This window comes from Molothrus ater, chromosome 6, assembly GCF_012460135.2.
Source record: "Molothrus ater isolate BHLD 08-10-18 breed brown headed cowbird chromosome 6, BPBGC_Mater_1.1, whole genome shotgun sequence".
Lineage (NCBI taxonomy): Eukaryota > Metazoa > Chordata > Aves > Passeriformes > Icteridae > Molothrus > Molothrus ater.
Window position 1 is genome coordinate 50,738,416 of NC_050483.2, and position 22,246 is coordinate 50,760,661.

The following is a 22,246-nucleotide window of genomic DNA, read 5'->3' on the forward strand; positions in this document are numbered from 1 at the left end:
TCTCCTCTTGCTGCTCTTGGGGTTTGTGGGGTGCTGTACAAAAGCTAGATTGCTGAAAGTGGTTATAGTTACACTTACATTTTAAAGATTAGATTTCCAGCTAGAGACATACATGCATTTGGGCACGGTTGTGTTGTTTTGCAGGGGCTCAGGTCCAAGGCATGCTGGTGGAGCTGGGCAGGTTTTGCACTTGGCAAAACTTGTACAGCTGAGGGGCATTTTAGGTGTACCAAGGGGGCCTGGCCATGCTTCTTCCACACCCTGGGGAGAGCAGGAAGCACAGCCAGCACAAGAGTGACTCCGTGTTTCCAGGGGATGGCAGCACAAAGGGATTGATGTGCTGGATGTGCTCCAGCACTCCCCATTGCTCTGCAGCACAAAACAAACTACAGAGGAAGATACAGCTCTAGATGCTCTTCACTGGGGATTTTGTGATCATGAAGTCTTCTGTGAACTTAATGGAAAAAATATATATATTTAATGAGCTTAAAAAATCTTCTATAGCATATTAAGTTGCACTAAACTGAGAGGGGGGATGGCAGGAATAGTTTATAGCTACAAAGTATGGCTTTGCCTTTTGAAAAGGAGGCAGAGCAAGCAAGCCAAGATGGCCATCTTGTGTTTGGGCTTTGGATTTGGGCAAGTTTTTTCAGTTAATCTGGCCACATAAGGGAAGTGTTTTTACTCAGCTGTTAAACCATTTGACTAGCAACCAGCTCAGACACACACATGTGCCTTTGATGACAGAAAGAGCTGGACTCTTGTTTCAGCAGAGGTTAGTGTGCTGTTCTGTATAGGGAACTTAGGCAAAATCCTGCCTTGGCATCCACAAGGAATAGGGACATGGCTCCTAGGGGCTGCTGGCTGCTCCCTCTCTGCCTGCAGGGTGGCCACCTCTGTGTTCAGCCTGTCCCTTGCACCTGTCCCTGGTGCAAAGGTGATGCTCGTGATCCTGACTCAGATTCACGTGGGGTTTGGAGGAGCCTCGCTGTCACCAGAGCATGCAGCCCATCCCGTGCTGCCAGGGTTCTGCTCTGCACACCCCTCCAGTTCTGCTGAGGGCTGGAAATCCCCAAGCTGGTGCCTGCACCATCTCCTCTTGGCTTTGTTTGAGTTTCTGTTTGCGTTTACTTCACGGTTCCTTTTCCTCCGTTCCACTTGTTTCGTTCCTTCCTGCGTACCCACCTTATTCTTTTGTCTCTTCTGTTCTTTTAGTTTCCACCCTTCAACCAAGCATATGCTCTCCCCCCTCTCATCCCCAGTCTCCTCCTCCTGCCTCTAGTCACTGCGGTACTCCTGCCTCTGGTGTTGTGCTGCCCCCGCTACCTCCAGCCAGCGCTGTCTCTTCAGCACCCGCCGTCCCCGAGCCCGTTGCTCAGTCCCCTTTCCTGGCCCAGCCGAGAGCCAGAGAGCCCCCGCAGTTCCTGCACAGGCACTCGGCCTCTGAGCTGCCAGCAGCCCCAGGCTCCTCCCCTCCACCCTGCCCAAATGGCAGGACTGTCATGCCAGGCATCAGGAGAACCTCGCTGTCTCCACCACCTCTCCATCCTCCCCCCTTTCCCTCTCACCAGCCTCTCAGGGGCTCTTCTCTTTCCTGCTCTCCTCAGTCTTCTTCTCCCTCTGTCACAAATGCACCATCTCTGCAGAGGGGTGATGTCCTGCAGCCACGTGGTCCCACCATCCTGCCCGTGATTCCTGTCCCACCTGACAGGGTCAAGGCACCCGCAGATAAAGCAGGGTGGGAGACCTCAGCAAATGCACCCCTGAACGGCCATCCTGAGGAACAAATTGCTTTAGGCCCCCCTGGAACCCAGGTGAAAAGTGTGGATGGGTCCTTCTTTCCACACCTAGGAGCTGCACCCTGCTCCCCGCTGCCCACCATCGCCAGCCCCCCCAGCTCCTGTGGCCAGGCTCCCTCCCCATCCTGCCATTTGCCATCTTGTCCTGCCCAGCAGTGGTGCCAGCCCATGTCACACTGTCTTCCATTGCCTCCCCCTCACGCTGCTGTGTCTGAGGTGGCTTTGCCCAGGAGGACCCCTCCTTACATGACATCATCAGCCATTGCCCACTTGAGTAAGTACTGATTTTGAATGAGTTGTGACCTGTGTAAAGCCTCAGCTGTCACCTGTTCAAAAAGCCTGGTTGGTGCTGCCCCTGACCAGTAGAACGAGGGCTGAGAGACCCAAAGCTGCTGCTGCTGTATGTGATTTCTGAAACTGGGGTGGAAAAATATCAAAATCACTCCAGACTGGTCCAGGGACCAGGCAAAAAGAATTACAGAACCAGGACCATGTAGCTGGGTTGTTGCAATGCATATTCCTACTATATTATCCCAGACCAAGATTTTTGTCATTCAGCAGAGTCAAATTGTTTTAAAGAGCTTCATATAGAACGTATTTTCAGCTGGTCCAAACATAGCAGGTGGGCTCTTCTGAAGCTGGAGGCCAGGTCTGTGGTAGGTTTCTTGTCTGTGTAGGATATTGGTAAAGGTTGTGATTTTTACTCTTTTTGTTAAGTGGTATTTCTGTTACAAGTGAAACACAGACCATGGATTTTGTTTAAGATACCCAGAATTCCCTGTGGTTGTGCAATTTATTTAATTCAAGAAACTCTGTTCCTGGTATTCACTGCATGTATAGTTATGTGGGCTTGTCACTGTAACTATTCCAGCAAACCTTTCTCATTGAAGGCAGATCAAGGGCTGGGCTTTGTGTCTGTCCACTTTGTATATGGTCTTCTTGATTTCTCATGCCTATCTAAAATGAAGCCTGTGGAGTGAGAACAATTTGCAAGCAATGCCTATTTGCAATTCAGAACATATGTTTTGTGACTTGGATCTATTCAGATTTATAACCACATATAATGCTGAAGTGGTGTGCCTGGAAAAGGAAGAAAACTAAGACATTTCCTTTTACTTTCTGCTAAAAGTATTACTGTAACCATTGGAGGCTCAGTCCTTCAGCTCATGCAAGTCCTTGAAATCCACTTAGTTCAATACAGTTATTTTAAACTCACATCACTCCATTATTTTGACTCAGTTCAATTTTTGCCTGAGGCTGCCCTCTAATTAGGTGGGTGTAGTTTTGCAATTACAATTAAATGTACCCACAATGAATTACTAACTATTATGTTCATGAACGAAAGAGGGCTTGAAATGTTTAAAGTATTTCTAACAGCAGCTATGGTTCATTTCAAGAATGGAATTGGGAGTGTGAAATAATGGCAGAAGTAACCACAGAAATCAGGCAATATTATAAGAAAATCTAGATAAGAAGAAAAACAAGCTGTTAATGTTAAATATGGTTTCCAAATATTTCTCAGTCAAAAGCCACCTGTCTTTCAAAGTAACACTGAACAACTGAAGCTGTGAATACATACCAAGAGCAGCCTGTTCTGGCAGTGTGCATGGGGAAATACCCTTGGGGAGGTGTATTCTTTCAGCTGACCTGTTACAGACAGGTGAAACACTGCAATGGAGTTACCACCATCATCCCATCCAACAGGTTGCTGCTGAGAGGAGCTTTGCAAAAGCTCAGGGTACTTGGAGCTTGAGTCTGCCCTGGTTATTCTGCAAAACTGGCTGAGGCCACACACCTTCTGCATGACAGAAAGGAGGATGTGTCACTGTAGCCCACAATTCTCCTGAAAAGCTGATGTCAACCAAAGTCCGTGGAGTTTATTATCTCCATATAGAAAGCTGTGGGAGAAGGAGAAGAATGTGCCACTTACAAACTGGGAAGCGTTGTCTGTGTTCTGATTCTGACACAGAATGAAACACTAGCCCAGCCAGGGAGGAGAGGATGGAGAAGACTGCCAGTGACAGGGTCTCTCAGGAGGACACAACTGTAGCTGGCTGACCATTGATACAAGCACCTCTTCACATGGATGGTGCTCCTTTGCATCAGCCCCTTGTCCTGGAGTCAGGCCGTGGTGCTGGGAGTGGGAACGTGACCTTGTCTGTGGGGCTGGAGGACATTGTGCTTCACATCTAATTTCTGTTCTCTGCATTTCAGGCCCAGCACTTCCTCCTGGCCACCCCAGTGGTGCTGCTGTGATCCCTGCTTCAGCTGGGGGGCCCCCACCTCCGCCACCCCCCCCAGTCCCTCCACCACCCATGGGAGCTGCGCCCCCCCCTCCGCCCCCACTGCCGGCAGGCGCGGGCCAGGGGGCTGGCGCTGAAGATGGGTCAGTGTCAGGGCTCGCAGCAGCTCTGGCTGGTGCCAAACTAAGGAGAGTTCAGCGGGTAAGGAGGTGCCACTGGGACTCCCCAATGGGCTCTTCTCTGCTGCAGGACAGCCTGGCACAGCTTGGTGCAATGGTCTGCAAACCCTGAGTGAAACATGCTGAACCATGCTTCAGCCGCCCTTTGGGTGAACCTTTAAATGGGATTTTGCAGTGCAAATGAAGCTGAGCAGGAAATGTTGGGTAGAGTTAAGTCTCTTCAGAACATATGAGTTAGCTAATGGCTGTGACTTCTCACATTGCCAGGGTTTCCCTACTTCCACATAGTCCACCATTGTACTATGCATTAGTGTTTTCACTTAAGTGGTTAAAACTACACTATACTTACAGAAAAAAACAGTGTAGGCTCTTGAGATCTGGTCAGTAGCTGTCCACTTAGCTAAGGGTTGCTTAACCATGCATAAAAAAATTATGAACAAGCAGCACTGTGGGTTTTTTAATAACTTTACATCACCCAGATCTGCCCTGGTTTCAGTAATATTCCTGTGGGTCTTCTTCCCAAGGCAGAACACATCCTATCTCTGGTTTTGGGCTGTGATTGTGATTGCTGTTTCTAACACTTGGGAAAACTAATCGTTAAGGGCGTGGTTGTAAAGCAAACCTTTCATTAATTCCAATCTTGATTTCTCTCTTAAGCCAGAAGATGGTTCAGGAGGGTCCAGCCCCAGTGGGGTCTCTAAGAGCGATGCCAATCGAACAAGTAGCGGAGGAGGCGGAGGAGGACTAATGGAAGAAATGAATAAATTACTGGCAAAAAGGTTTGTACTTCCACCTCTAGTAAGCCCCATGAGATCTGAAGCAAATTGTGGAACAAGGCACTGTCATTTTTGTGGTTAGCAGTGGGTGTTTCCTTGCAATTTGACAGGTCCTGCAGATGTTGGTCACCAGTGTTGCCCAACTTCTAATGCGAAAGGTGTCGCATTGGAAAAATAGGCTGCCTTTTCCTAGTGTAAGATGCTATATTGTTAGATCTAAGTTTTTAAACTTGCAAGTAGTAAAAGAAAAGGATTAATAAAATAATGAAGGGTAGGTGCAGTTGTAGGGTGCACAGAGATGGAGTTTTTAAAGAATGTTGTCTTAGTATAAAGACAGTTCTCTGCTCAAAAGATATGATTTCAACTTTCCTCCATGTCCTGTTCATTTCAGAAGAAATTCTGAACATGGGCTGTGGATTCTTTGAAAATCCTTGTGAAACCCTTTGAAAAGTAGTAAATAAATACACAACACTCTAAGAAGTTCCCAGCAGTATAAAATAGCAAACAGATAATTTTCTTTCTTTTCAGAATTAAAATAGCTTGACAGCTCTTAATAGATTTTAGGGATTCTTGGCCTGCTCTATATCAAGAATGACCTTCCCTAACTGGAAGTTGTCTACAGGCAAAGTAAGGTTTGGTGATGGTGGGGTAACTAGCTCTGTTCAAGCAAGCAAGCTGAATGGGCATCTTATGTGTTTGGATATAGAAATTCAGCAGACTTGTGTGGTTCTGGTCTAAAGTATACTCCAGTAAAGCTTTTGGCAGTAGGATCTTGTGTCTTCAGATATTTAGAGTAGAATTCCCCTGGTATCTTGACAAAAGCACTTGCACTGCCATAAGCATTGTGCTACCTCTACTCTGAAAATAACTGAGCCCCAAATCCTTTCCCAGGGAGCTGATAGCAACAGAGTTATCCCCTAAATTTTGCTTCACAAAGCCATGGAGGTACCTGGAAATACACAAGTGCCATTCAAGGGTGCTGTCTGGGCACAGGTTGTTAAGCTGATACTGAGAGGATTTCCTTTAGCTGCAAATTCCTTTTTATGTGTGATGACATAGGGAAAGGAAGAACCTGGCACTGTGTTTCAGATTGCCTACTATTACCAGAAGGTAAAAAAAAAAAAATATTAGTTTGGTTTTAAATTGAGCATGTTCAGTACAGAAATCAGAGTTATGAGCATGGGATCTCAGGGGCCCTTTTCTGAGCAGTAAACCCCATGCTCAGAAACAGGGAATATGTCTAATGCTTGGTAAGTAATGGAGGAAAACATTTCTGAGAGCTCAGATGCTATAAAATACCACTCTTTAGATTCAGTGGACCCTATGAGAGCAGCCCTTTGCTTCAGGACTAAAGTGCAAACAGAATAATGAACCCACAGACCACTGTCACTCCCAGCCCAGTTAAGTTTGTTGCAGGACATAAATCTAAGACACTGGTCTCACACCCTGGCAAATATTTCCCTCACTTAGATTTATAATAATTACAGCTTCTTTTTGTTAGAAAAATCAAGTAAATATTAGAGAAAGACCAAAAAAATATTACTGGTTTAGTAAAATTACTAATGCAGTGAAATATCTGGAAATAATTCCCACAGAGCACTGTGTCCTACAGACACATACTGCTCAGTTTTTTCAGTTTTTTGTCAAATTTTCATCAAATCCTCCAAGCTGTGTATCCACTGAGGCTTTTCTCAGAAGCCTTTCTTAGTGCTTCCTGAGATTTTTTTTCCTGAGTTGAAATTTGTTCACTTCAAAACCAAGACTGAATGAAAAACCTGTCAGATTGGTGTTTAAAAAACATCTGCTAAGGGAAGTGTTCACAGGTGGATAAGGGTAAAGTTCAGCACAACCAAAGTCCATGTGGAGACTTGAGCTGCAGTTCCCCTAATGGTCTAAAATGGGAAATTGGATTTCTAGAGCCTCAGCACCTGGCCCACTGGAGTAATGTTTAGAACCTAAATAGGGCTTAAAAATCAAGAATTTGGTCTTCTTTTCATCATCCAGTTTGGCTAATGCCTAAGAAGTTTTATCATGTATTTTTCAAAAATAAACAACCAACATCTTTGTTTACTGTCATGTCCAGTTTCCCAGTGGATGAATTGCAGCTCTTTGCCACTTACTCCTCAGAGAGTTTTGGCCCTCCTTGGGAAGCAGAAATGAGTGTGGTTCTCAGGTCCTCACTCAACTCAGCTTCTGCAGGCAGCACCAACACTGCTGGTCCTGGGACTACAGGGCTCAGGAGCTCTGCTGCCTTTGAAGTGCTTTTGAGACAAAAATAATCTGCTGTTGTTTACCAAAGGCCCTTGAAAACCAGGTGGATGGGCTGGTTTCCTGATTCCTGGTCTCCAGCCAGAGCTTTCCCACCCTGGAGGGAAGAAGGGGTCTCCTGGCTGAGCAGAAATGGTGCCCAATCTATCCCAGTGAGGGTGAACCTGGATTGAAGGGCTTTTTGGACAGTTTTCCCATCATGTGGGAGCGCTGCTAGAGCCCTTTCTCTGTGCAGGATCAGGGATGTGGAATATAGGACAGGTGACAAACTGACACTGGAGCTGGCTGCCAGCAGTGTCATCACTGCCATACCCACCTGAGCCTCCTGCTGTGGGCAGGGTTGGTCCTCAGAAGCCCCTGAAAAGGGGTGAGTTGTTCCTCCTCTGTAGGACCCAGGACTTCCTGAATCCTTGAGAGAAGCCATCCTTTTCTCACCCAGTTTCATACCCAGCTTTGCTTCCTCCCTCTGTTTCATCACGTTTCCTTATGCTCCACACCCTCTGTTAAACACCACCTCATAATTTTGCCCCTCTCCCTGAGTTGTATCACTGGGATCTGAATTCTTCATCTCCACTCCAGCCCTACACAACCAAACACTTCCAGCCATTGTTATGTTCCCTGGGATGAGCTAAGGAAATGGTAACTCCCACCAAAGCCTGAATCTTGTCTTCCCCTGAGGGTTGTTTCTAGAGGGTTGACTGTGTCCTATCTCCTGTTCCTTTGCAAAGGAGGAAAGCAGCGTCACAGTCAGACAAGCCAGCTGACAAGAAGGAAGAGGAAAGCCAAAATGTAAGTGAAACACTCCTCCCTGCTGTGCTCTTGCAGATTCCTTGTAAGCCAAAGCCCTGTGCTCATTCACTGTCTGGCAGGCAATAACTGCAGTGCTGAACCAGGGATAGATGTGCACATTCAATCCAAAGCCAAATGTAACTGCTCCCACCTTTCCTGGGAACAGCACCCTATAAACAAGAACAGCATATGAACATGAAAGCATATGAATATGCTTTATTCATAGGGAGGCATTGTCTAAACCAGGTTAATGAGCTCTATTTCATGGTCTAATCCCAGTGTTGTAGGGAGCAGGATGCTATTGCCCTGTAAGAAGGTGCATTGAACCTTCTGGCAAGTTAACTTGAGATAAAGTTCATGTTGCTTACTTGATATTTGAGGCTTGAGCTAAGCTGAAGTAGACCTGCAGTGTAAATCAGCCCTGCAATGTAAATTTGGATTGCCAGCCTCTATGCAAAGCAAGAATCAGCTCACTTCAGACTTCAGAGTGCACAGAGAACGTGCCTGGTGGAAGAAGGGGAAATGGTGTATTAACCATTAGATCATGGCCAAAATATGTGACCCTGATGGCTGCACTAAACTGACATAGAATTTGGACAACTTTGGGGAACTTTGATTAATTTCTCTTCCACAAAAGCAATTATACAAGTGGTTTTATTTGACTCAGTCTGTAGACTGAACTTGATGCAAGAACTTTGAGTCCAACATGCAGATGAAAACACTTTTCTACCTGTTGAATGGTAAAGTGTGGAAGATCTTTTCTCTTTTAGGAGAGGGCAGGATTTGCACTGTGTCCTTTCCAATGTGGTGCTTTTCCAGGCTGCTGCTCATTCAGCATTGCTGTTGCTAGCCAGTACCCTTGTGAAGCCTTTTCTGCCACAGCTGCAAGGTCATAGAGCATTCGGTGTGCCTCGTATCGCCTGTGTAGAGATGTTCTCTCCAAAGACAAAGCTGTTCAGTAGGAAGTCCATTAAAACAATCTAGGTCTTGCCCCAAGCAAAAAGGTTTGTAGGAAGAGCAGGAATAAGCACTTTTCATTGTTTAGGGAGAGAAGCAGCTGTTTTCTGCATGTTGTCCAAGACATGCTTCAAGCATGGAATTTGCCTGGTGAACCCCTATGCAACCATTGCCCTTAATCTTGCCCCAAAGCTGGTTATGAACCATGCACTTGGAGATGAAAGGCACCATTTAGCTTCTAACTTGCCAGCCTCTGCTTTCTGTCCATTATTCTCTCTTGCTGAAAGTCTACATTAGTTTATATCTCCAATCAAACTTTCCAATAGCACCAATCTCTTTAGAAAAGTGATTTAGAAAGCGTCTGTTTAATTTGTGTCTTGAGTACATTTCATGTTCTTTCAGACTAGGTGCAATTCCATTTTACAATGCAGAGCTCATGCTTTACCTGAGTATGTTTTGAGGGTTGCTAAATAATATTGTCATGCCAAATATATGGATGAATGGTTTATGATCTGTCACACATAAATCCAAGATAAAAGAGTCCATATCTCTGATGAAGTGTTTAGTATTCTACTTCCGAGGAGTACTGATTGATTTAGTTACATTCTGTTAGTACCTGATTTCCTCTCTCTGGTACGGCTGGCTGTCTTGGGGTTAAAGACTGGGATGTGGAAACAGTTCCTTTAGGTGGCTCAGTTTCCACATCTCAGAGAGTTTCTAAATTTGGGAAGTGGATGGTTTGTATTTAGGGAACAGCACTTTAGAGTGGTTTCACCTGATTTGGGATATAGAGATAAGAGTGGTTGAGTGTAATCACGAAAAGGTGTCCACATTAACTAAAATAAAAAAGGATGTATTTTTCCATCCAGTGTGAGAAAGTTAAAGTTTAAATGGCCTTGAGCCCATACCTTGGCACCAGTGCCTGTTGGACAGGGAGGAAACTTGCTTTTGTACCACATGTGCTGCAGCTGCCTCCAGAGTAGAAGAGGACTCTGCACTTCTTCCCTAAAACTCAGTAATGCCCTGTTTTTCTCTTTGTAGGATGATGCTAGCACCTCTCCTTCAACCAGTACACGAGGCTCTGCCCAGCAGCAGCAAAATTCATCAGGTATTAATTAAGTTGAACTACTGGCATTGTAGTTGTCTTCTTAATCTAGTCTTCTCCACCACCTCTAGACTCTGGATTCATTGTTCTACTTCTGAGTGCAGAAACTAACAGTAACTAACAGAAAAATTACCAAACACCTGTGGTTTTAAAAACTATATTCAGCAAGAAATTATGACTTTTATATGCTTCACAGTCAAGAAAATTGCAAGACAATTTAGTTAGACATGTAGCTGAGGATCTGTGTCTTCAACATTACATACCTAAATCTTTTAAGAGAAAAAAGCTGCATTATTTTACTTTTTGTAGTGTAAATGTCCTGATCTATACAGTTGGGGTTTGGATGTCAAACTGCTATTTAGTTTGTTGCAATAAGTCTGATCCTGAGAGTTCCCAAATTAAATTGTTTTTCCTAAAATTAGTTGAAATAATTGTATCTGAGTAGATGAGCTGCAAACACTCACATTCATCCCTTCATCAGTCTTGGCTTTCACATGTACTGAGAGAATCTCTCCCAAGGGAATGACTATTTAACCATTCCAGCTTCCTTTTGGAACAGAGCCATGACTTGTGTGCTTTGCAAGGGAAGGGGAGGAAGCCAGGAGAAAGGTGTATGTAAATGAGATCTAGAGATTTCCTGGGAGTGCCTGTAATTCTTTTAAAAGGCTTTTCAGGATCTCACAGAGAAGCAAATCCTTGTATATAAAGTTGTCAAATCTCTGCAACAGTTCATTTTAGGAGACTGGGATGATATGAAGTGCTTTCAGCAACAAGTGTTATGTAGTACAGCTTTTTGGGAATGTTCTTTGTGTTAGAAGTGCACATAACATTAAATAAATTCTCCATTATTCTAATAATGGAGATTTGCATAGTGGGCTCTTGCTGCCCTTTTTTTACATACACCCCCATTTTCTGCCAACTATGCAGACAGAAAACCTAAGACTTCTTAATATAAAATATAAATAAATATTGTACTGAATAAAGTAAGCCTTGCAGCAATTAGCCTGTATTTCCTAATAGAAATTATTTATTCTTTTCCTCCTGCAGTTCCAGTTCCATTTCTTTTTAGTGTTGTTTAACTATGTAGTCCCTAATTAAAGGGATCACTAAGCAGATTTTTGCTAATGCTTTCCCAGTAATGTAGGCAAATGCACTCATTCAGCAATCTCATTTTCCTGGTTCTTCTCCTAAGTCCCTCATCCTCACTGAAAGAAAGCAACTGTATAAGACAATCCACTTCAGGATATTTTTATTTTTAGAGCAAAAACAATAAACTAACTTTTCATGCTTGCTTTTCAGACTCTGGGAAGAAGCCATGGGAAAGGAGCAATTCTGTTGAGAAGCCTGTATCTTCATTACTTTCTAGGTGAGCTGCATGGGGTGTCCCAAGTGGGATGCTCACGCTGTCCCCGTGGCACGCGCACAACTCATGTCTCGTTTCATTCCATTGCTGTAGAAATCCATCAGTGGTGAAGAGCTGTGAAGCTAAGAGCCCCACACAATCCCACGTGTCTTCTAGGTACTGGCTAACTGCCTGGCTTCTTAACTGTCTTGGCTTGTCCTTTGGCTGATCCCATCATTCAGCACTAGTGTTCGTCTTCTGGCGCGTCTTTTGCTCATTCTCTTGCAATCTGCTTTGTCTGTTGCTGCACCAAGTGTGAAGGTGTCATGTCAGAGCTTTGTTCCATGAAAGCAGCCCCCTGCTCACTTGGGCATTACAGATGTTAATCATGCTGGAACCAGCAATTAAACCATCCATGTGTGTGTATGAGTCAGAGACATGGGTCTGGCAGTGCTGTGCCATGTGGAAATCACATTTTGGATGATCTCTCTACAGCAGGTTCATGGTGACCCTGCCAATAGGTGAAGCTTTCATTGCTCACCCTCTGCAGAAATTAAAAAGCAAAAGCAGAAATGATCTGAAGAGCTTGCAACTGGGATAAGGGAAGTTATTCTTTTACCCATGCAACCTCAGTGGGTGCATAAGTGAAACTTGGTAATAAAATCAAGATGTAAAAAGTCCCCACCACAGACAGATCTTTCAGACACATGGGGTACAGAAACCAGCAGGTGTCAAAAGCCAAGAAACCTAATAGTTTGAATAGCCAAGCTTCAGGATCAGCACCACTGTTTTTAATCACAGAGATTGAGATAAAGTTTGATGTTGGACAGCTGGAGAGGCTTGCTTCTCGTGCTGGTCCAGGAGCACCCAGTGTTACTGAACACTGAGATGAATGGATGGATGAGTAAGGAGGTAGAAGACAGGCTTACAAATGCTTAGTATTTACTGCAAAGAGAGAGATGTCACTTATTTTACATTGTTAGGTATATGACAGTGCTGATAGTCTAGAGAGAGGTAAGTTGCCAATGGCAACTATCTCTCGTACTTGCTGCTTTGTTTAAAATGTGGTAACATGTTCTGCCCAAACATTCAGAGGGATGCATCAGTGTTACTACAGCAAAATATAGTTTTGCCAGTTCTCCTAAAACCAGTGAAACATGTTGGTTCTAGGAAAGACATGAGCTTCAAATAAATAGAAAAAGACCATTCTTCCTCTTTGGAAATGGGAATGAAACATGGACTATTTAAAGCAGCCATCACATTTCAGTAGCTACCTTTTATAATGGCATTGCATCCCAGGAGGAGGAGTTCAGTGGGGAAAAATGGTTTCCTAATTTAGCACCTGGAGTAGTGCTCAGTAGTAGTAGTAGTGCTTGCTTGAAAGACTTCTGTGGGGGAAGCAGGGCAGGTTTCTAAAGCTCTCTATGGTGACCTGTTTCCATTCCTCATCAGTTTGATGGCATTTGGATCTTTGGGCTTAAAGATGATGGCAAAGTTATTTGAAGCCTTTGTATAGCATGGTTAGTTTTTTAAATGTTTTAGAGTTACTGATTAAAAGAGAAAGGCAAACAGCTTCTAGTTCCTTAATTTATTTTATCAGATGTCATCATGGCTCAGCCCACTGACTAATACCGTGCAGAAAGACTGATAACACTCAGGTGTACTAGCCATTAAGGCCAGACTGGTTTTGTTTCTGAGTCAATAAAAAATAACTGTGATACATGACACTATCAACAAGCCACATTTGACTCATTGAAGTCTTCCAAGGAAAGGATTAGTGGGTTATTATTTTCCCAATAATATTTTTCTAAGCTGTAACCTACTATTACTTTAGCACCCAGTGAAAGCCTAGGTTGCCAGGACAGTGCTGCTGTACAGAAAAGGGACTGTGAGAGAAAACCAGACATGTAGCTTGCAAATTGCAAATGCTGTAATAAACCACAGTGTTCAACAGGCTTTATCCCCTCAGCATTTTCTAATCTGAAATCATTGAGATTCCCAATACAAAAAAAAATTAAGAATTCACAGCATCTTTGAGGGTCAGGTTGTGCATACAGGAGCAGTGCTGCTCTCTGGCTGGCAAACATTCCTGTCCAGCATTTGAACACAGGTGTTCCTGCTCTGGGGTGGATTTCATCCACACCATCAGGTGGGTGCAGCTTAGCACACATTGCAGGAAACTGACTGGTTCTTTTATGCTTTTCTTCAATTTCTCAAGGATGAAGCCAGTGAGCAGCAGCAATGATGTGGCTATGGATGCCTTAGATTTTGATCGAATGAAACAGGTGAGTGAAGATGTCATTGGCACTTTTAGAGGTTTGGCAAGCTACCCATTTTCCCCCATGCATGCGCTGTACGAGCAAAATGGCTGTTCAGTCTTCTGATTTCCTCTACAACTAGGTGCCTAAGGAAGGGCTAGCTGGTGAGCAGCAAGAGAGCACAATCTCACTGCTATTTCATCCTTATGTCTGCACAGAAATGTGCAAGTAAATATGCCAGAATCCTCTGCATCCGTGCCTGGGAGTGCAGAGGTAGCTGTTAACAGTGCTAGGCTCTGACCAGCAATGGAGGTGGGGGACAAGCACAACCATGTTAAACTTGCATTTTCTTCCACCAGTTAGAAGGAAATTCTGAGCAGCTGACTTGTGTTTTGTCTCATCAGGAAATATTGGAGGAAGTTGTAAGAGAGTTACACAAAGTGAAAGAGGAGATAATTGATGGTAAGAAAGAGAAAAATTATTATTTTTCTCATCTTTATGACTAATTTTCCACAGATAAGATGATAGGAACTGCAGAGAGTTCCCTGGTGTATTCAGACTTCTCTGAACAGCTCTGATTTATACACACATTTGCAGAACAAGCATCTACCTTATCTGAGCTCTGACCATAACACTGCACTTACATCCTTTATTATGCTGTTGATGAGCATTTTTGCCACCAGCCTATGAGAAATTTGCTGGCTGGTGTTTCTCACAGGTGGGAGGGTGAGAAAGGGCCTGCCTGTAGCCCATGGCACATCAATTTATCACAATCAGCAAGCGTGAAATTCACTTGTAACTTGCCGGCCACACAGGTCCAGGATGAGGAGGGGACAAAGGAAGCTAACTGAAAATCCTTCCCAAAAATCTTTTGTAGGCTTCTATGCTTGAAGAGTTATTTCAGACCTTCACTTGATTACAGCTTTCCAAATAGCCACATGTTCTTATATTACATTGAAAGTACAGCAGCTGTACCAAATGTATCAGTAGGTTTTTATAAATTACTCTGCAGTTTACAACTGAAGGTACTTTTCAGGGCCATTATTAAAATGCACAGCAAAATTCTCATTTGAAGGCCACATTAGGGCACAGGACGATGCATGTCCAGACCCTGCACTCCCCACCTTAGATTCACAGGGAAGGGGAAAAAGAGGAGACTGTAAAACAGCTAAAATCCATTCCCTGTGCCCTTGCCCTAGATGTGTGTGCTCACAAACCTCCGAGGCAGTTTGCAGTTGGAGAGCCCCTTGTCCATACGCTACTGTCCCAGCAGCTTGGCCCTCAGAGCCTCCCTAGTTCATTCCAGTGCAAAACAAGGCATCCACATACACCACAGATGCAACTTCTCACAGTAGTACTGCAGTTTGCAAGCCAGCAGCTGACTGCTTACCCTTACTCATCCTTTTACCCTCCACTCATCCTTTTACCGGCGTGTACTTTCTGCAGCCTCTGCACTGAGCGATGTCCATCGCACTGGCTGTACCACTGTGCACTAACTCTCTGCTTTGGTTTTCCAGCCATACGGCAGGAGTTGAGTAGAATCAGTACAACATAATGATTGCAAAGCATTTGGACGGTACTAAGAATGCTAGGAAGATTGGATCATTTCTAAGTGTACCAAGGTCATGCAAGATGGTGGGAGAGGACACCGGCACTGTCTTTGTTCTTACACCCTTTTTATTAGCAGACTCAGCACACTTTGAAGCTTGCTGCTGCCTTGGATTCGCTTCATTTTACAAGTCTTAATCTAAAGATTATTAAATTTTAAATTTCTGGATTTTTTAGATTTCATCTGACACTGCACATTGGATTTGTCAGCCTTTTTTGTATTTTGTATTTGCTTATTTAAATGTATTACCTTTCTTTTTAGTAGTAGATAAGAACACACGTGAACCATTTGCTTTTGATAGATGACTTCAAAGTAATTTTACTAGTAGTCTGCAATGTAAATGAAGATCCTTTGCCAACAGAAATGTATTGAGGCATCACCAGAAGAAAGAGACATGTTTAGTTGTCAGCCAACAAGTTCTTTGTCTCAGAGTTATCACAATATTAAAAAATGGTACGTCAGTGCATCACAGTATCTGTGTTCATATTGGTAATAAACTGTTTATTGTCCACACGGCCCTGCCTTTCTTTGTTTCATTTGTCCCTTCAGTTCCTGCGCTTCTGTGTCACTTGGTAAGAGGAAGGTGACTGAGACTCACTGTGGGGTTGCAGCTCTGCCTCCTGCACTGTAGAGCATGAGGAGGGAGCCTACAAGTGCCCTGTGGCTGGTGCAGTGCAGCAGCCCTGCCTTCTCCCACAGGCAGACGTGGCCCTCACCTGCCCAGCCTCTCACGTGGCTGGCTGAGCACCACGTCCTGCAGTCAGGCTGCCACCACCTCAGCAATGTTTTGCCAAAGCAAGTGAAGGACAGTGGCTTAAGGCTCTTCTCAGGCCACCACATCTCCTGCTGTCGCTGAAAAATACACAGGTCCATCATCTGTGCTCCTGCAGATTTGCAGTAATAAAAGGGAAGTGTTTGTTCATGCAGAACAAGGCTACCAAAGTATTGGGTGGATGCAAACTGAAATCCCAGGCACAGCACTGCTGACTAGGGACTTAAGGGGAGTCATTGGTTAATGGTGTGCAGGTCTTGTGCTTTACTGGTACAGGACACTGAACACTTAACAGTGCATAGCCAGTCATATCATCCAGGCCATGAAATTGTTTCCTTTGCAGCCATTCTTCCCACCAGAGTGATGCCTTGTCAAGGCTGACCTAGAACAGAGGCTAAACAGAGTTAAAGAATAAAGTAGGTATTTATTAAAAGGCCTCAATGGATACACCATGGGCAGTACAAGAGCCCAGCTAGGGCTATACCCAAGATGAACCAAAATGGTCCCAAAAATGCATGACCGGTCACGAGGTCTCTCACTTATATAAGTCTGGTCCATTTGCATAGTGGAGTTATTGTCCAATTAGAGCTTTAGGTTATGAAGTCCCATCCTTCTTGTTTTTCTCTCTTCAGTTCACATTGTTTATGCTCTTGGGCCTGAAATTTGGATTGGTTGTCCTTGGTCCCCAGCTGGAGATGGAATTGTTTTGTCTCCCTACTCTGTAAAGAGAGCTTGCTGTCCCTTGATATGAAGCTCAGAACTAGACACTAAAGCAGTACAGAATCTGAAAAATACAAAAGTTAAAACTTGAGGCATCAAGAGCAATCTTGGGAATTTCTGCTTGACTTAGTCTGGTGCAAGCTTTGCATGGCAGTTGTCTTGATACCATATTCTGGTAACCCTGTGCAAAAGCCAGGGGATTGGAGTTCCACTGTTGAAATCTGTCAAGTATTTTCCAAGTTCCCTTCATTTCTTCAGGCTTCCATAAAAATTTAATTTTAGAAGCCAGGCCCTGAGGGTTGGTTTTGGGAGCAGAGCCTGATGCAGCAGCCCAGGAGAGCCTGTGGTTGTCCCATTGCTGGTGGAGCAGGCAGGAAGGACAGCCAGCCTGCTAGAGGAGACCCAGTAGAGGAGGCAGCATGGGCCCTGTTTGGCAGTCAGCTGTAAAGTGTTACCTGTTTTGTTTTGAGGTGTTCTTCAGTACTCTTCAAAGCAACCCAAATGCCTTGTACAAATGAGTCTTTTTCACAGTCTTGTTACACTGTAGATTAAGTATGGGAGAAATGGGAGAAACCTGAGTTTAATGCAACAGTGAGCTCCAGACTGAGCCTGATGTTTAATGCCAGCTGTTTAATGCCAGCTGAAGGTAGGAGAAAGGTTAAATAGCAAGATAAAGATTTCTACATCAGAACTAAAGCAAGCAGACACTGATGTGCATCACATTGCAACAACCCCAGGACCACAAGAAGGAGCCATCCCAGTATGAGCAACCTGGACAAGCATCAGTAACAGCAGAGATTAGAATGCTCTGTTGCATAAATCTCTTACAGTAGCTCATGCATTTCCTAATTATAAACCCATTTAATGGCATACCTGATAATGGCAAGTACTCTTCAAAACTGCTGCTTTTTAAGATCACATCTGTTTTGTGAAACTGTCTCATAATCCTGATTAAGGTTCTGGAGGTTGGTGCTTGGCATGGTTCATGTTTTTCCTTGGAATGTGGCATTCTGCCTAAGGTCAGTAATAACCATGTTTTACAGCCTGGATATGGCATGCCCCTGTGTTACCAGCCAGCTGCTGTAAATGGGATTTTCTTGCTTTCTCAATTACCTTTGCAGGCCTCATATAATTACAACATAATAAGCTGAAGTTTGCACAGGGACACTTAATAGTGGGAGCAAAGTGTGTGGGGTGGAAGGTGAAACTTGGCAGGGGAGCAGTCCTGGCATCACTGTGCCGGTTCCCAGCCTTCAGCTCCAGTGACAGGGATGTGCAAGGTGACTTATTTCCAGTTGTGGCACTGCCAGAGGATTCTCTCCTCCCAGACACTAATTCAGTTTGCCAGCTGTCTCTGCAGAAAAGGGTGTCCTTTCATCCTGGGCTTGTTGAGCCACTGCAACAGGGCAGGCCACAGGCATCTTACACAGCAGAAATCTAAGGGGACATCACTCTCCAATCCTTCCTATCATATAGCTACTTGCCAGACCCTTAGTGTGCCCAAACAATGAAGGAAATCTGGATCAATTTTTAAGCAAAAGGAATAAAACTTTACATAGCTCTAACACACTTTTAACCCAGACCCATATGCGCTGTGGTTATGAAAAAAACCCCTCCTGCCAACATTACTGGTAGTAGCAAAGACAAGTGCCCATGGAGAGAACAGGATCACAGCCTTCTCCAGCAGCACCCCAAATCCTGGAACCCAGCTCACACTGCACATCTGCAGGCACTGCAGCCTTCCAGCCAATTCCTGCTGAGATGGACAGTGCTGAGCAGGAGGAATGTGGGGCTGCCCAGGCTAAGCAAGCTGGGACCATGATGGAAATACTGATGGGAGGCAGGTGAAGAAGCAGCTGACAGTTTTGGTTGGCTCATTTACACCAAAGCCTCTGTGTCAGGCTAGGTTAGTAGTCCACAGCAGATGGGTGACCAGATCATGAAAGCTGAGTAAGGGAACTACAGCATAAAGTCACTCATAAAAGAGGAAAAGGATAGCAGTCATATTGAGGAAGTTAGCATAATCTTTATTGTGGTTTTTATATTAACTTATTAAGTTGGGCAAGAGAGTTGAGGAACTGCTAAAGACACAGGAAACTGAATACATGATCAGAGTGCCAGCAAATCTGAAGTAAATTAATAAAAATCTGAAATTCCCTGACATGAACACTGACACAGAGGTAATGGAAGTTCCCACACCAGCACCTTTTCCTTTGGGAGAAAAGCAGCTTTAATAATTCAGATATAATATGTCTTAAGTATGTTCATCACTGAGGAATCAGTAAAGGCTGAAGTGCTGGGAGAAGCCTCATTCTTGCTCTTCTTATCCAAAAGCACAAAAGAGTATTGATGAATAAACTGGTGTTCAGCCCCTGTGTTACAAAGGATCTTGATCTTCTGAGCAAGCCTGGGTATTTATTTACCCAGCTGCTAAAATCACATGGGTGAGAAAAATGGAGAATGGGGAAATGAAGGAGGAACCCAAATGGCTGCAGGTTAGCTCAGCTGCCTCGTGAACAGACAGACTGGCTCCCTCGATCCAGTGCTGCTGAAGGAGGGGACAAAATCATGTTTAGTGAGGAAATCAGGCTTCTCAGGTCTAATACTCTGAGGGACCAATGAGGCTGCACAATAATCTTTTTCTTTGTTACAGCCACAGATTTCCAGCAGAAAAAAACCCAAACTGTTAGAGGGCTAAAGGGCAATTATATATAAATGCATAATTTCTCTCTTTTAACCACTTTGTAAGGACAGAAATAATTTGCCAGTTTTCCATGGTAGAGGAAATTTACTAGATGGCATTTGAATTCCTGACTCCCCAGATATTGTGCTGCTTGTAGAAAGGTTATGTTGATTAAGGTTTTTGATGATACAGAATTCTTGAGGATAGCCAGAAGTTTATAATTGGAGAGGACAAGCAGGAAGATTTTAGTATGCCAGCAGGTGGAAATGAGAGATGAAGGTTAATGTCAGTAGCACCAAGTAAGAGATACAGAGAGAGAAACGACCCCATCTCCATGTTCCAGGTGCATCCCCTTAACACCACCAGAGGCAATTTTATAGAGCTGGAGTATCATGTGCTTCCCAAATGTCAACTTGTGCCCCTTGAATGACAGAGGAAAAGAATTGCCATTATTCTGAAAGCAGTTAGGAACAAATACCACCACGAAGATGAAGGCACCTCCATGTCTCCGCTGACACGTACTCCTAACTCCCATGCACAGAAAGGGGTGCAATATAGAGGAAGCCAAGAAAGGTGACCAGGAATGCTAATAGTTTTGGCGAGGAAGAATTAAAACTAGAACCTCTCCTTTCCCCAGAGGACTTACAGTAGGGAAAAGGGTGAGATACATGAAGTTATGAATACTGTTGCAAAAGTGAGTGAGAAAGGAGCACCCAGTTCCTCAGAGGCACATCCATGCTGCTGATCAGGAAGTAGGTGGAACACTAAAAAAAGGATTTTTCTTTGCCACAGTTCAGTTAGCAATAGTATTATATCCTACAAATGGAAATTCATTCATAAAAGGTTTAGAGAAAGCTCTGGAATAAAGATCAAACAGCATACTGAAATAATGCTACAGATGTACAAAAATATAAACATATTCCATTGCATATATAAAATTTCTTCTATTAGCAATTATCAGAAGATATTAGATTAGACAAGACATTGAGATAAAAGCACCCTTGTGTTTCCAGAGAGTATCATTTACTTCTGTGTGCCAGTCTTCCCTGCTTCCACAGTCCTGTGCACACAGAGCATCTACTTCCAATCTGGTGCCAAGAGAAACCAGTCCTGAACTACACACACATGCTCACACATAACACATAACAAAAATTCCCCCCACAGACAGAGCTAAAACATAGGCTTAGGCATATGTGTCCCAGGAAGTTAATTCTAAGCCTAGACCAAAGGTTCACCTAATCATAGTTCACTCTAATCTAGGTTCTGAGGGTTGCATATACAAATATCCTTTATTAAAAAGTATCAGTTGTCTAAAATCGCTTCATTTTCACACCCATCTTCTTGGCATAAGCAGCATGCACCAACTTCAATTCAGTACACACAAAGATCCTTCTGTTTCTGCAGAAAACTGAAGTCGTGGGAATGAACAAACACACACCACTGAAGCAGGAGGAGCTGCCCCGTTAGCTTTCCTTTGCCAGCTTGCACAGTCTCTTAACCCTTGAATAAGGACCAAGAGTGTCATCAAAAACAAAGTCCCACAGAACTCGAATCCAGGACTGGTGATGTGGGAGGTTATCATAATATTCTGCTGCAATCTTCTTCACCTGGAAGAAGACAAGAGAGAATGAGTGTTTGGCTGCACAGTCAGGTGTGTTTCAACCTTCACACTCAGATCTGATAGCACAGCCATTACCTGAAGTTACCTGTTATTGCTTGTGAGCTTCTGAAGTTCAGCCAAATGAGATGTACTTAAATGCATTTAGATACTTCTTAACAGATTTCTGATGTAAGTTTTGCCTCACAGTGTCATAATTTGAAAGGCGATGGATTGCTGCCTTCAGTCAGAACTATTTTGTCTCATTTCAGAGGTGGTGGGATCTCCACAATGAGAGAAACTTTATCCACTTCATCAATTGCCAAGACTCCAGCACACCATATTTAAAGCCCTGTTTGCCACTTGTAATATTATTCTGTTGAGGGTTCTGGGTAAGAGAGAATTAACAACTGAGAAAATGACAGACACAGCCTTGCCTACGCTTTGTTTTCTGCCCTGCATTCTGCTACCATGATGCAAATCCAAGAGATGGGTTCCTCCAGCAGGCAAAGAAAATTGCAGGAGGGGTCTGTTCTCCTCAGTCTGATATTAAAAATACTGTGAGAATCATTATTAGGTCACAAGTCTAATAAAATTTCATCCCTGCTACAGTTCCCAAAGTCTTAAGACTGGTGCCATCAGAGAAGCACTTTGCATCATTGGAGTGGTACTTGTAGTGGGAGTTAGGCCAGAAGCAGAGGACAAAGAGGTTTCAAAGCTGGCAGGTTCAGGGGACTGTGAGGATTCCCAAGTTATCAGTTATTATTCCTGCTCCAACTAGATTGCTTTGCTTTTTGAACACATTTATGAAGCAGCCGAATCTGTTAACTATAGTACACTTGCACAGAACTGCTTGGGCATGGTTTTATTGCAGCTCCACCTCCTAGACAAACAAAGCTCTAGAATAGAGTAGCTTGTCTTGCTGGACAGCATGACTTCTCTCTTTAAAACCCTGCAGAATTTTAAAGCCAGCTACACTGAGCACAGTGCAGACTTGCAGTGAAGAGAGAAAGGGTTACACAGAAATCACCATGCAGGAAGAGGGTCTCATCACCACCGAGGTGTAATGGGGCAACCTTAACACAGCATTTAACTGCTTGTGAAAAGGTAAGAATTCCAGTGAAAGTTAAATTATAAACTAGTATGGCT

The 22,246-nt window shown here is 43.9% G+C and overlaps 3 protein-coding genes across 10 annotated transcripts in view; 2 read left to right on the top strand and 1 right to left on the bottom strand.

Moving 5' to 3' along the window:
* Positions 1-15,838, top strand: part of EVL (Enah/Vasp-like) — a 147,450-nt gene extending 131,612 nt beyond the window's left edge. For 4 of the 7 annotated variants that reach the window (XM_054515200.1, XM_036384057.2, XM_036384055.2 and 1 more), the window contains exons 6-14: positions 4,014-4,243; positions 4,879-5,000; positions 7,994-8,054; positions 10,053-10,119; positions 11,416-11,482; positions 11,573-11,635; positions 13,677-13,743; positions 14,121-14,178; positions 15,234-15,838. In XM_054515200.1, coding sequence (XP_054371175.1) covers positions 4,014-4,243; positions 4,879-5,000; positions 7,994-8,054; positions 10,053-10,119; positions 11,416-11,482; positions 11,573-11,635; positions 13,677-13,743; positions 14,121-14,178; positions 15,234-15,271 — 773 coding nt within the window. In that variant the 3' untranslated portion in view covers positions 15,272-15,838. The remainder of the gene's footprint in view (positions 1-4,013; positions 4,244-4,878; positions 5,001-7,993; positions 8,055-10,052; positions 10,120-11,415; positions 11,483-11,572; positions 11,636-13,676; positions 13,744-14,120; positions 14,179-15,233) is intronic. The other 3 variants (XM_054515201.1, XM_036384058.2, XM_054515202.1) reach the window with 3 other exon arrangements.
* Positions 6-3,968, top strand: LOC118687223 (ena/VASP-like protein). Its single transcript, XM_036384059.1, has one exon. It carries the CDS (start codon positions 1,002-1,004, stop codon positions 2,082-2,084), a length of 1,083 nt encoding a protein of 360 aa, XP_036239952.1. The 5' UTR covers positions 6-1,001; the 3' UTR covers positions 2,085-3,968.
* A 2,985-nt stretch (positions 15,839-18,823) lies between the features above and the next one.
* DEGS2 (delta 4-desaturase, sphingolipid 2) overlaps positions 18,824-22,246 on the bottom strand; it is a 32,606-nt gene continuing 29,183 nt past the window's right edge. For both annotated transcript variants that reach the window (XM_036385028.2, XM_036385027.2), the window contains exon 3: positions 18,824-21,107. In XM_036385028.2, the coding sequence (XP_036240921.1) occupies positions 20,964-21,107 (144 nt within the window). In that variant the 3' untranslated portion in view covers positions 18,824-20,963. The remainder of the gene's footprint in view (positions 21,108-22,246) is intronic.

What these genes read in the sequence shown, in the direction of transcription:
- LOC118687223 (XM_036384059.1), top strand. Translation starts at nt 1,002, where the DNA reads ATGCAGCCCATCCCGTGCTGCCAGGGTTCTGCTCTGCACACCCCTCCA.